The sequence below is a fragment of the Gobio gobio genome (assembly GCF_949357685.1).
Source record: "Gobio gobio genome assembly, chromosome: 17".
Lineage (NCBI taxonomy): Eukaryota > Metazoa > Chordata > Actinopteri > Cypriniformes > Gobionidae > Gobio > Gobio gobio.
In genome coordinates, this window is record NC_137110.1 from 15,298,723 (window position 1) to 15,313,558 (window position 14,836).

Genomic DNA, 14,836 nt, shown 5'->3' on the forward strand with positions numbered 1-14,836 from the left:
CAAATTCACGAACGTCGCCACCTCAGGCATCATAAAGTGATCGCGCTTAGGGCATCAAAATGGCTAGTGGCGGGACTGACCCAATTACTGGGTTAAAACAACCCAATTGCTGGGTTAAAACAGCCCATTCACTGGGTTAAAACAACCTAATTGCTGGGTTAGTCCATTTTCAACCCAACTTGGGTTGTTTTTAACCCAGCTTTTTTTAGTGTACATCGAATACAAAACTAAAGCAACACAAAATCAAATAGAGTAGAATTAATAGAATGCGCACAGTTTGTGCAGAACTGTATAAAAAGAAAGTAGAAACAAATAGAGAAAGCAAAATTGAAAAATAATTCTGTAACCTTTGGGTTAAATTCTCGCTAGTTTGGGTTAGGGTTTAGTTGCTTATTAGCATGCCAATTACTGGCCGTTTATTACTAAAGCACATATTAATGCCTTATTATGCATGGCCATATTCTACATCCCTTAATCCTACCCAATACCTAAACTTAACAACTGCCTTACTAATATTAATAAGCAGTATTTAGGAGTTTATTGAGGCAAAACTCATAGTTAATAGTGAGAATTGGACACTAAAGTGTGACCCTATTTTCATATAACTGAACTAAAATTCAAATATGAATGTTTTTAAAGGATAATATATTATCCTTAAACCTATCCCTCATAACCTTTCTGCATTTCAATTGTTTTTATTAAGACATTATTTACTACACTATTTACATTATGCACTATGCTTATTGAATTGTTTTCCTTATTGAGACAAGGATAATCGATATCCTAGAATATCCTTCCTCAAACAACCACCTTCTTCCTCAAACCTTCACCTCCAAAAACCCATACAAACACGTGCACATTGTTTTTATATCATGTTTGGGACCTCCCACAGACATGATGTTCTAAATTTAATTTAAGTAGACTAAACCTAAGGAAAAACCATAATCCTAACCTTTGGGACTTGTATATGTTAAACAAAACTTTATTTAATTCCTTTATTCCGAGATTGTAGGTGTGCAGGACAACATGTTGAGCCTTCCTCAGGCTGCAATCGCTCTCTCTCTCTCCCAGGGAGGTTAAAATGGAGCAAGAGGGTGTTGGAGAAATAGGAGGGAATGGGTGGTGGACAGCAGAAGGAGAGAAGATAAGAATGTATGTCAGTGAGTCAGGGAGAGGGGAGTAGGGATTAAGCTGGACAGTACTGGACTAGTATAGAGAAGACACAACACAACACACAGCCAAACATTTCCTTCATCCATTTGGAGACAGAGAAAGTGGAAAATGAAGAGTTTGGCCAAACTTCAAGGGAACCCAGAGCAACCGCTGATGACTTTATCAAACACTCACCCATCCTTGGACCTGAGTAACCAGCACTGGGTGAGCAAAAACGCACTCACACACTCGAGCACTCGCGCACTCACACACGTTTATTTTTTAATGGGAACATATTTTATGTAGACAACCTATTTTTTGAATTCATTTAAAAAAAAAGATAAATGTTAAGGTCACGTTTGGAGACCATTTTTTCCCCTCTCAAACTATAGTGTAAAGTACATACACATAATATTGACTACTATTAAACATACACTGAAAAAGATTATTTTGAGGTCTTATTTAAAATAGCTTGAGGCCTTATTTAGTATGGCTGTTATTGTGTGTGTCTTTTGGTTTATAACAAACACATTCCAACGTCTGACATGACTGAGATAACCAGATTTTGACAGTGTGTTCAAAGTCTGTTAGAGCTCTTTAACGGACACATTTCTACATGAGTTTTGTCTCGATTTCAATTCAATGGTTTATAAACGGTTTACACTGAAATTACTGCATATTACAATTCCCTGTATTGCCCTATGTGGGAATTGTCCATAAATGTATTTGCATCAATTCATCCATTTTAGCCAAGTTTCTTTTAAAAGTGTCCAGTAGTGTAAAAATGAATAAATATTCCGTGCTGTCTCTAAACTAATATTTGATAGAAAGAACCGCATTATAGTTACAACACATGCTAAAAAACAGGACCTATTTTAATCCACGCACTACACCTAATTATTATTATTATTTACCCTTCTTGTAGTAATTTTTCTGTTGTTTGTGTAAATAGCTTGAATGCTTTAGCAATACTGTAATAACCACAAACAGAATACCAGTCAAAACAAGAGTGATCGAAAGCAGGCCTGTGTCTCTTGTCTTATGCCTTAGGGATGCTTCTCATTTTTACCTATTAAACATTTTTTAGTCACTCTTACCAACAAAACATCAGCAAGAATTGCATGGACCACATGAGAATTTGCCCCATGTATTTTTAGTGAGTTGTTGTCTCTTTGAAAGTTTTTTGGGGTTTCTTTGCACTTCCCTAAACAGAAAATGATTACTTCATGGTTAAGATAGAGCCCTTAATAGAAATTTTCCAAACTTGTCAAAACAAGTCATTAGCTCAATACTGATATTGCTCCAACTAGGCCAACCTGACAAATGTTTACTGCAAATGAAGAAAGAAAGTACAAAAGATAAGGCCTCCTCCAGTACACTGTACTTTGGATGTATTCCTACAGTAGATTGTCGATACAAAGAGAAACAAAAAAAATGTGTAACACTTGTTCATTCTAGCTTAATACGTGTTGTCTGTATGTTTGTATATGGAGATACATGTAAAAATATACCAACGAAGTGGCAAAGATATAATTTATTTAGATTGCCAATGTATCCATATATTTAGGTCTTGATTGAAAAGTATTTTACTTGTAGTATTATCTTTAAGTTATGCTTATTTAAGAAACATAGAACCAGTAAACCAGTAAAGAAAATGAACATTGAGAATAATATTCAGAAGTATTAGGTACTAAGTATTTAGGGAGAAATGGTCCTATAACAATAGATTCAATTTAACTTTTAACATGCAAAATACATTTTTCTTTTCTTTTGATTTTGGGGTGAAATACTTTCCCAAGACTCTCCGAGAGTGTCTTGTCAGTCTAATTTGAGAAGGTATGTGGTCTTTTTAGGGTCATATGAATCGCTCAGGTATGGACATGCATTTCATTGCTGTTGTGATAGGAAAGCTAGTTACAGCTCTGGCCCTTCAGAGCTGAAGGGTAATACTAACTTTTATGACCCATTTCAGATCCAAGAAAGCAATGAAGGGTGTACTTTACTGGAAGACAGCTGGGGTTTTTCAAAGAAGGGAGCAAATTTGGAAACTGAAGAACAAAGCTGTAACTCAAGACCCAAACGCATACCTGAGAGCAAAGGTGAGGGGTCAAACATACCCTTTCATAATGTTTAAGAATGTACTTTTTTTTTTACTGAACATGGATTCTTTGTCACACACCGTCAAAACATGCAAACAGTCTTTAAGTCCAAACCTAGTACAAGACAAAAAAAAAAAAAAAAAATTATTTGATAATTAATATACTTTCTGTCGGTTTGTATCTCTGTAGCCTAAAGTCTGGTTTGAAGAGCAAAAACAAAACAAAAAAATTAAAGCCAAAAAAAAAGCAACAACAACACATTTTCAGTTAAACCAACTCCAAATGTAACGAACAAATTTCCTGGAGATGACCAAAAACCAGAACAAGAATCCCTATCTGGGAAGATTATGTTTCATTTTCCGTGAATATTTCACATGCCAAAATGAGTAACTGAATTAGAAAAGAGAAGAGAGAAGAGAGGCTCTAGATAGAAAGTTTTTTCTGATGTTTCTCCACAAGATGGCAATATTAGGTGTACAAATACTTGTACAAACGTGGGTGCCTTCAACCTCCTCTCGTGTCCACTGTTTTGCTTCTACCTTCTGTGGTTTTTATTAGAATTTTTCACCGTCTCCTTCGACTAGTTCCAAACACTTTAGAAGACGGTGCTACACGGTAAGTGCAACACGCAAACGAAATAAGTTCCCATTAAAGTACCCGGATGACTTACTTCCTCCGGCGAGATTCTGAAGTGTGGGACACTTTACTATCCCATGAGGCCACGCGAGAGGATTTATGAATGGCAGTGAAGCGACATGACGCTGGTCACATGATAATGACAACATGCAGAATAGTGTCCAGATTACATTCATACCACACACATTCATACTAGAACACACTTTTTTTAGCGGTCTTGAAGTAATTACTTATTCAAAGTACCTACTACTCAAGAGAGTATAGGCTATGCGCTTTCTGACACAGCCCTCCTTTAACACTAAAATGAGAAGCAATTAAAAAAACGAGAAGCAATTAAAAAGGAAATGACAAAGATGGACAAAATCAAGTTCTGCCCCAGATTTTTTCTTCGGAGAAGCTGTTTCACTCGAATAAATGTCACAATAGCGAAGAAGATTTTCGGAATTTCCCAAAATGAAAAATCTCTCTTTTTTCTAAAACGACAACAACAAAAAAGACACGAACAAACCACATGTTCTAAAATGTTCTCAAATCTTACATAATTAGCCTAATGTAGTTCATTTTTTTTTAAATTACCTTGATTTTTATTTATTTATCAAAATAACTAACATGACAGACTTCTATTTTGTAATGTGTGCAAGACTTCTCCAATAATTTGTCCACTGATTTCATGGTGACTTTAACAGCATAACAGGCAATCTCTTGTTCTGTCTCTATTCGAGAGACAGATATTAGCAATGGGCAAGTGAACTGTACTCTGGCAGTTAGCCAAAGACATTAACCACATCCCCATTATTTCACTCTGACCCTCCCCATTGCCTCCTGGAAGGTGAAGAGGCATGATGTGACAGTGGGTCTATGTGGATAAACGCAGGGATTATACAGATGTTGCGTGTGAATTCAGAGCTCAGGGATTACCTCTGAACTGAGAGTAGGAGTGTGTCTCCCTGTGAACATCGGCACATTGCCATGCTGTAGGTTATACGGCAGTGTTTACTTGGCTGGCATGAAGGGGCGTCGTGCCCCACGGATTTGTGGCTGCGTACGCTTCTGTCAGAAAGTTTTGGTCAGGTGTGATTGCTGCTTCAGACAGGAAGGTAAGAGATCCATATGTTGCTCTGTCACTTTTGACTATAGTCAGATGTTGCATCAGATCTCATCTGTATTTGCATTGTGTTTTGATAGGCTTTGCTGTTTTTAAGGGATGGGCTATATGTGCCCGGCATACTTGATTAGACCAAAAACATGAATTCATACTTTACACATTTTGGAGCTTGAAAAATATTATTTTGAGTGTATTAATTATTATAGGACTGTTCTGCTGCTTCATTATAATACCTGCAGTTTGTAAAAGTGATGAACCATTTCTTAATATTGTTATTTTGTCAGTAGCCTTTTACACAGACTATCTATAGAAATGTTTTATTTCTGATGCATTGTGTTTGTGTGAATGGTTGTTTTATAGGTTATTGCAGGATTATGGTTATGTGACCTTTAAAAACAGCTAATCCATGCACAGAAAAAGTAGAATCCATTCTGTTCTTTACCTCATTCTCTCTCAGTTTTTCCTTTTGCCCTTCAGATAGGGCATGTTTCTCTCATATTTCGCTGTAAAGCTTTTAAATCAGGGGGAAAAAACAAACCATTTTTAAGCTGTATCATCTGCTTATAAGGCAGAATCTCTTGTGCAGCCAGATATATTTATATTCCACCGTTCATCATGACTTTGTGGAAAATTCAGCAAAAATAACTGCAAAGATGAATATTAATAGTGGAACTGGAAATTCCCTTGTGATAGGCTATATCTTATTACTCTCTGCATCTCCCAATTCTCTCCTTATTAAATCATCGCACAACATACACTCTAAAAAAAAGGTTCTATATGGCACCAAAAATGGTTCTTGGCTCGTAATCATACCTTATTAAGTGCTATATAGCACCAATTTTGGTGCTTCAGTGGTTCTTCAGCGGTTCTTCAGAGGTTCTTCACTGGTTCTTTGACTGAGGTGCTATATAGAACCACTTTTTTTTAGAGTGTACTATTCAAAGATCTGGGGTCAGTAACATTTAAAAAAAATTTTTATATATATTTTGAATTAATTTAATATTTTTATTATGCATTAAATTGACAGAAAGTGACAGTGCATAGACTTTTACTTTGTTGCAAATAATATTAATAATAATTTGCTACATTTATATAGCGCTTTTCTGAGTAGTCAAAGCGCTTTACATGTGGGATCTCCTCATCCACCACCAATGTGCAGCATCCACCTAGATGATGCGACGGCATCCATACTGCACTCTTTTTTTAAGGACATCCTGGGATTTTAATGACCACAGAGAGTCAGGACCTCGGTTTAACGTATCATCCGAAGGACAGTGCTTTTTGACAATATAGTGTCACTATACTGGGGCGTTAGGACCCACACAGACCACAGGGCGAGTCCCCCCTGCTGGCCTCACTAACACCTCTTTCAGCAGAAACTAATTTTCTTTTAGCAGTGCATATTCACTGTATATTATTTCATTATGCATATAGTCATAATCTGTTATATTTGTAGACCTAAAAATGCCATACATACAGTAATTTGTCAAATGTTTTTCTAGCAGAGTTCTGATAATCACAGCCTCCATATTTTTGCCTTACCATGAATGAATATGACAATTCATTCAGTGCTTTTTGTTTTTATGTTAAAGGGTTAGTTCATCCAAAAATGAAAATTCTGTGATTATTTACTTACCCGCATGTTGTTCCAAACCCATAAGACCTTTGTTCATCTTCGGAACACAAATGAAGATCTTTTTGATGAAATCTGAGAGCTTTCTGACCCCCCTATAGACAGCAACGTTATCACCACTTTCAATGCCCAGATAAGTAGTAAAGATGTTAAAATAGTCCATGTGAATACAGTGGTTCAATCTTAATGTTATGAAGCGACGAGAATACTTTTTGTACGCAAAAAACAAAAACAACGGGAATCTTACGGGTTTGGAACGACATGAGGGTAAGTAATTAATGACAGAATTTACATTTTTGGGTGAACTAAATCTTTAAGTACCTGTTTTTTGGAATTGTTTGTTTTTCTTCTATTATCTTTCTCTCTCTCTATCACTTTTTCTCTGACTCTGTAGAGTCTTACACTTTGACAGAGCTCGGCGATGTCTCCTTGCCTACTGATACACCTTCGACCTCCGTCTCCATTGATGACCTCTCTCCGATCTCACCCAGCAATTATCAGCCTCTTTCCACTAGACGGCCATCTACCACATCTACTCACTCTCTCAAGGCCCTCAAGAGATGGTTGAGCAGCCCAGTTCGAAAGCTGAGTTTGGGGGGAGGTGGCAAGGGTCAGAGTTCAAAGGTCATTCAGAGCCCAGGCGGGTCAGCCTATATGTTTTTACCGCTCTCACCTGCTCGAAGCCCATTGAGCCCAACAGAGTCCAAAAAACTGCCCCACTCCTACAGATCTCTGGTATGCACATAATTTACAATATTGTTAAAAAATGTAGTGTAATGTAGTTTTTCTTTGAAAAGAAATGACTTTTATTCAGTAAGTGTGCATTAAATGAATCAAGAGTGTCAGTAAAAACAAAACAAAAAACTTACAAAAAATTCTATTATTTCAGTTATTTTGAACCTTCTGTTTATCAAAGAATCCTGAACAAAAGTGTCAGGGTTTCCACAAAAATATTAAGCAGCAACAACTGCAGTTTTTCTACTGTGATAGTAATGAATAAAAGCACTAAATCAGCATATTTGAATAATTTTGAAGGATCATGTGAACACTTTAAAATATATTATATAGAAAACACTTTTGAACGGTAGTGTATCACAGATAGAGAGGGGATAAGTGTAATTTTTTATACTGTATATAATACTAAAACCCGTAAACTTTCTTGTCCTGTGGCATGCAGGACTGTGATGAACTTTCAGGGCCAACATCTCCTGACAGTCCCTATTACCCAAGATACCTAAATGATCTCTTGCAGGTACTACACAACTGATGGTCAGTACTGTATAATTGTACTTAACTGTCTGATGATTTGTGCTTGTGATGGCTAATGAGTACAATTTCAGAGGCATCAGTCTTGCGATGTGTTGCATTCTGGGGAGAGAGGTGCCTCCTTAACTGATGAGACACATGTACAATCGCTGAGCCTAGAGGATGAAGAGCAGGAGAGAAGAACTGCCTTAGAGAAAACCATGTAGGTATTTGATTGATGGTGACCTCAAACCCATGGTTTCTGGAATAAAATATTGTTAATAATCCTGCTCCAAATCTGACATACCTCATAACTTACTCATAGATATGTGCTGACAGAGCTGGCTGAGACAGAGAAGCTGTATGTGGAAGATCTGGGGCTTGTAGTGGAGGTAACACTTAAAGTAAATGCATTCAATCCTATGAATAGAAGAGCTTAGTCATTCTCTCATTTTAACTCTCACTTTTTCCCTTCTCCAGGGTTATATGGCTACAATGAAAAGTGCTGGGGTGCCTGAGTATTTGGTAGGAAAGGATAAAATTGTGTTTGGGAACATTCATCAGATCTATGACTGGCACAAAGAGTAGGTCAACTATTGATAAGATCTGTGTGTATTGAGCTATGTATACATGACCTCCTTACCTTCTTTTTTGTACTTAAACAGCTATTTTCTTGGAGAGTTGGAGAAATGTGTGTCTGAACCTGATCTGCTAGCACAACTGTTTATCAAACATGTAAGTCTATGTTTTATTTCCTTCTTGTGTAAGTTATGCCGCGTTCCAGGCAACCCGTAACCCGTGTTTTTCCAACCTTCTACCCGTGAAAGTGGACTGGAACGGCAGTCAAACCCGTGACTTCCCACCCGTGAACTCGTACTAGATAGATGTACTCCCAGTTACGAGTTTTGACGTCACATAGCCCACGAAGCAACAATGGCAGCCCCCTACGGATGCAGTGTTTATGAAACAAATATACAAATAACGTAAAATAAAAGGTATAACAGCTTTTCTTGCCGTCTGCGCTGTTTTTCTCCTCCGTTTCCCTCAAATAAGCAAGGAGTAAGCACCTTTGGCGATAGAAATGATTGTAAATGAGCATACACCCCGTACGGTCCGCCACGCTTTGTTTACATCTAACTACCACACAATTTCTTGCGCTCAGGCAGTTTGGCGTGACTTTGCCTGGAACACTACAAAGTCGTGAGTCGTGGTTTGAAGTTGTAATTTACGGGCTCAAAAACCTGCCTGGAACGCAGCATTAGACTGATGATATAGTCAATATATAATGTAGTAATTTGTATTACATAAATTGAAATATATGCTGAGGAACAAAACAAATATGTCTGTGTGTTTCCCAGGAGAGGCGGCTCAACATGTATGTGGTCTACTGTCAGAATAAGCCGAAGTCAGAGCATATTGTCTCAGAGTACATTGAAACCTATTTTGAGGTAATTTATACTGAAATGTGGCCATTTTTACTATTTGGTGTATGAGAGAAAGGTCTATGACTGTCCTGTGCTCTTTCTTAATAGGAACTGAGGCAACAGCTGGGTCACAGACTGCAGTTAAATGACCTGCTCATCAAACCTGTTCAGAGAATCATGAAATATCAGCTGCTGCTGAAGGTGTGTTAATGTGAGCTAGTACACAACTAACACTCTCCTTCAAAAAAGCTACTTCTTCTAATGGTGCACCATTTTTTTTCACCTGTAGTGTCAGTCATTCTCTATTTTTTCTTTATTTATATAGCGCTACTGATTGTTTCGAAGCAGCTTTACAGTTATAACAGGAAAACAATGCAACAAAATTTGTTTCCCATACAATGGTGTCAATGCAGGCAGATCAGTAATATAACTGAATATGTAGTGTCCCCAACTAAGCAAGTCAAAAGCCAAAGGCGACAGATGCGACGGTTGCAAGGAATCGAAATTCCATCAGGTGACAAAATGGAGAAAAGAACCTTATGAGAAACCAGGCTCAGTCAGGGGGCCAGTTCTCCTCTGGCCAATGAACGAACAGTGCATGATTGTGATTCAGGCAGCATTACAGGTAGAAGTCAGATTAGTTCAGAACATTCAGAATATTTGTCCAGTTCCATCTGGTTGAAGATCAGAGTCATCACACCGAGGCCTTAACGGGGGAGAGTCTAGTTGACAGGATCGCTGCAGACACTTCATGTATGCAATGTTTAATAGGGAGCCAGTGCAGTGTTGACAGAACCTGGCTAATATGGTCATACTTCCTGATTCTAGTAAGAACTCTTGCTGCTGTGTTTTGGATCAGTTTGTTTATTAAGCATGCAGGGCAACCACCCAGTACAATAATCTATAATCTATAAAACAATAATCTAGCCTTGAGGTCATGAACGCTGTTCAGCATTTCGCATTGAGAGCATATGTTGTAATTTAGACGTATTTTTACAATGGACGAATGCGGTTTTACAGATGCTAGAAACCTGGGGTTCAAATTAAAGATTGGTATCAAAGAGCACACCCAGGTTCCTAACTGACAACGAAGACTTGACAGAGCAGCCATCAAGTGTTCTAGTGACAGTATTCCAGGTTACTATATGCAGAGGTTTTTTGTCTAATAATTAGAAACTCTGTTTTTTCAGAATTAAGTAGTAGGAAATTACTAGTGATCCAATTTTTTGGATGACTAGCGAAGAAATATAGAGCTGAGTATCATCAGCATAACAGTGAAAACTAATGCCATGCTTCCTAATGATATCTCCTAAGGGTAGAAGCTCTCAAACTGATAACGGTCAGATAAGTATGATTTGGTATTAAATGCAGCACTAAGATCCAATAACACTAATAGAGAGATACAACCACGAGCGGATTATAAGAGCAAATCATTTATAACTCTACTGAGAGCAGTCTCAGTACTATGATATGGTCTAAATCCTGACTGGAAATCCTCACAGATACCATTTCTTTTAAAAAGGAACATAATTGTGAGGATAATGCCTTTTCTAGTATTTTTGACAGAAAGGGTATATTTGAGATTGGCCTGTAATTGGCAAATTCTCGATCAAGTTGCGTTTTTTTAATAAGAGGTTTAATAATAGCCTGCTTAAAAGTTTTCGGGACCTAACGACAAAGATGAATTAATGATTTTAAGAAGAGGATCTCTTAGTCGGTATAGGGTCTAACATACATGTTGATTTAGATGATTTAACGAGTTTAGGCAATTCTTCCTCTCCTATAGCAATGAATGAATGGAACTTTTCCTCAGGGATACTACAATGCACTGTCTGATGCGATACTGTAGTAGACGGTTTCATGGTTTTAATTGTCTCCCTAATACACTCTAAAAAATGCTGGGTTAAAAATAACCCAAGTTGCGTTGAAAATGGACTAACCCAGCGATTGGGTTATTTTAACCCAGCAATTGGGTTGTTTTAAGCAAACATTTAACCCAACCGCTGGGTTAAAACAACCAAAATGCTGGGTTAAAACAACCGAAATGCTGGGTTAAAACAACCCAATTGCTGGGTTAGTCCATTTTCAACCCAACTTGGGTGATTTTAAACCCAGCTTTTTTAGAGTGTATTATCAATCTTACAAGTAAACATGTTCATAAACCTCTAGTTTTGTTTTCTTTCTGCTGCGCCCCATTTTTCTGGCTGCTCTCTTGAGGGCCCTGGTATGCTCGTTGTACCACGGCATTGGACTATTTTCTTTAATCTTCTTTAAGTGCAAAGGAACAACTGTGTCTAAAGTGCTGGAAAAGAGAGTCAATAGTTTCTGTTGCAACAAGAACATTCTTCTAAGCTATCTGGGATGCTGAGGAGATCAGGAAGATTATTTATAACGCAATCTTGAGTGGTATAAGTGATAGTCATACCATATTTGTAACAAGGAGTCAGCATTGCAGCCTTGGCTAAATGGAGTATACATGAGAGACTAGTTAATGATCTGGGATGTCATCGCTCTGCTGCAGAATTTCAAAGGCATCAACATTGATTCCATGTGGCAATATTAGATCTAAATATGATTACATAAGTGGGTTATGAGTGGATCCAATAGAGTTTAGAATGTCTCTAAATGACAATCCCAATGCGTATTTTTCATTATCTACATGGATATTAAAATCACCAACAATTAGGACTTTATCTCCAGCTAGTACAAACTCTGATAGAAAATCAGAAAATTATTTGATAAAATCTGTATGGCGCCTTCTGCTGCTATTATTTCAGTTTTGATCAGATTTGATGTTCAAGTAACAAACAGAAAACAGTTGAAAACAGTTTTTCTGCTTGATATTTTTGTGGAAACCATGATTCTTTTTTCTTTTTAGGACTTTTTAGTATTCTTTGATGAATAGAAAATTCAAAAGAACAGCATGTATGTTTTTGTTACTGTCACTTTTGATCAATTGAATGCACCTTTGCTGGAAAAGTATTTATTAAAAAAATATATATCATACTGACTTTTGAATGGTAGTATATTATTCAGCGATTCCCATTGCAGAAAAAAATACCTCAGATTTGTACTTAGCCTGTATAGCCTAAGGCCCGGTTTCACAAACAGGGTTTAGGGTAAACTAGGATTAGGCATTAGTTCAATTAGGACTTTTAAGGAACTTTTATAAACGTGTGCTAGAAAAAAAAACATTACTGGTATGCATCTTGAGACAAAACAATAGCACTGACATATTTTAAGATATATCAGTGCAAGTTTCTTTCAGTTAAAACAACTCAAACATGCATTTTAGTCTAGGACTAGCTTAAGCCTTGTCTGTGAAACCGGGGGTAAATGTTATAAATGTTGTCATTGTATAAGCTGACATGAAGTGCATAACAACAAACAGGTATTTAGGAAAGTAAATTGGTGGCTTTTGTTGCTACATAGTGATTTGTAATAAAATAAAATAAAACATGCCTGGTTTAACATTGTGGATGTTTTAAGGTTAAAAAAAAAAACATTTAACCCACAGAAACTAAGTCATCGCCTCATTTTTTTATTTTATTTATTCTTGTCCTCTTGGCTGAGTTGAAGTCCATATGCCTGTTAGTTAGTATTGTGCCTAAATGCTGTTTATTTACAGGATTTCTTAAAGTACTACACTAAAGCAGGCAGACAAACAGAAGATCTTGAGGTCAGTACTGGCTTCTAAAAGTGAGGAAAAGAGAATAAACTCATTATCAGTTGACATTTTGAATTATTATTCTGTCCTCTTTTTGTGTCCTTATCACAGAGGGCCGTGGAGGTGATGTGTTTTGTTCCAAAGCGATGTAACGACATGATGAATGTTGGAAGACTACAGGGTTTTGAGGTAAGGTGAGACTCGAATACCCAGCAGAAATGGAAATGGTTTACTTCTCCTTGGACTGCTTAAGAATCTAAAATGAGCACAGCATGAGTCCATTATTTATCAAATAATGTATCTCTTTTATAACTTTCTTACCTATATTTGAAGCTAAAATTTCACTCAGATCACCTGTGATTGATTGGGTTTATAGGGTCAGCTGAGAGCACAAGGGAAACTCTTGCAACAGGACACCTTTACATTCATCGAGAATGAGAACAGCATCCTCTCCCGTCCTAAGGAGAGAAGGGTGTTCCTCTTTGAGCAGCTTGTCATCCTCAGTGAGCCAATTGACCGCAAGAAAGGCTTTTCCCGGCCAGGATACATCTATAAAAACAGCATCAAGGTGAGAAACAGAGGAGAAAACAGTGGGGGATTGTAGGCTACATAAATAGGAGGGTAACTGTTCATTTCTATATTTGTATCTTTCATAGATTAGTTGTTTGGGCATTGAGGATCATTGCCCAGATGACTCATGTCGGCTGGTGTTGACGTCTCGTAATGTAGATGGAAGCATGCACCGATTCATTCTTCATGCATCAACTCCAGAAATCAGAATGTCCTGGGAAAATGACATCATACAGATGCTGGATACACAGCGCAACTTCTTAAACGGTATCGTCATCATACTTTCCATGACCCTTCTTTGACCTTGCCATAGATCAGAATTCCTAATGAACACTGTTCTCTTTCATCTCCACTATCGCACCCATCATAGCTCTACAGTCTCCTATTGAATTCCAGAGAAAAGAAATTAAATCCCTCAGCCTGGGAAAGAACATGACAACATCACCCTCACTGAACTCTGACCTTCGACCCTATAGCTCTGCCTCAATGGACCGCCAGGGTCTGCCCGGCCTGCGCTCCTGGAATTCTTCACAACCTTCCACGCCTCATTGAAAGGTCAAGGTTTGTTTGATTGTGAAGTTATCATAATTTGTTCATTTTAAATGTCCAGGGATCCATCAGGTCTCAAAGCATTATATTTTGTAGAGTATTTGGTACTACTAACGATTTCACTCTCCTCTCCTTTAATTTTCAGCCTTTCTGACAGTCCTGAAAAGGCACTTTCTCATCTTCCTCTGCCCTCAACCCGAGCATTAGACAATCTGTTACCCTCAGGAGAACATTGTAAAGAGATAAAGGAAAACTTAGTCCCTTTTCGAGTTAGTTATGTCCAATAAAGACTGAATTGATTTAATTAATCATTATAACTGAATTATTCTTCCGCCTGCCATTTGATGATAATTCAAACAAACCATAAATCCAATACAATCTTCAGTACTTGAAAAAAAAACTACATTTTCTGTTACCATAACAAAAAATGAAAGTATTGGACTGTATGCGCTAAACTTTGCGTCAGTGACATATTATTTACAAAAGATTGAGATTATATTTCTATATTACTGAAATTGTGCATGGAAAGGAACTTATTCATTGTTCCAAATGACATATAATGTGACACGGAGGATGATTTTAGGCATTCAACGTGTCAGGTACTGTAAATTTCAGGTATGTGTTGATCTTCTTGTAAAAAGACATTGAAGATCAAGCTATCCAATGTGTTTAATTATTATGTTTCCATTAGCATTGTATATTTAGTGAATGACTAGATTTTCATTTTGAAAGCTGTCAAATAAAAGATTCTCCCAG

At 37.3% G+C, this 14,836-nt stretch overlaps 1 protein-coding gene across 4 annotated transcripts; it reads left to right on the forward strand.

Moving 5' to 3' along the window:
* The first annotated feature begins 4,817 nt into the window (after nucleotides 1-4,817).
* Nucleotides 4,818-14,836, forward strand: arhgef25b (Rho guanine nucleotide exchange factor (GEF) 25b). Of its 4 annotated transcripts, none has more exons than XM_079840507.1 (15): nucleotides 4,818-4,984; nucleotides 7,020-7,360; nucleotides 7,803-7,877; nucleotides 7,966-8,093; nucleotides 8,196-8,262; nucleotides 8,351-8,454; nucleotides 8,536-8,605; nucleotides 9,229-9,318; nucleotides 9,403-9,495; nucleotides 12,923-12,973; nucleotides 13,073-13,150; nucleotides 13,338-13,529; nucleotides 13,618-13,798; nucleotides 13,902-14,092; nucleotides 14,226-14,836. In XM_079840507.1, the coding sequence occupies exons 1-14, from the start codon at nucleotides 4,894-4,896 to the stop codon at nucleotides 14,081-14,083; spliced, it is 1,743 nt and encodes a 580-aa protein (XP_079696633.1). In that variant the 5' UTR covers nucleotides 4,818-4,893; the 3' UTR covers nucleotides 14,084-14,092; nucleotides 14,226-14,836. The 4 variants fall into 4 exon arrangements, with proteins under 4 accessions (XP_079696633.1, XP_079696634.1, XP_079696635.1 ...); XM_079840508.1 differs by having other exon boundaries at nucleotides 13,902-14,086; XM_079840509.1 differs by having other exon boundaries at nucleotides 4,821-4,984; nucleotides 7,038-7,360.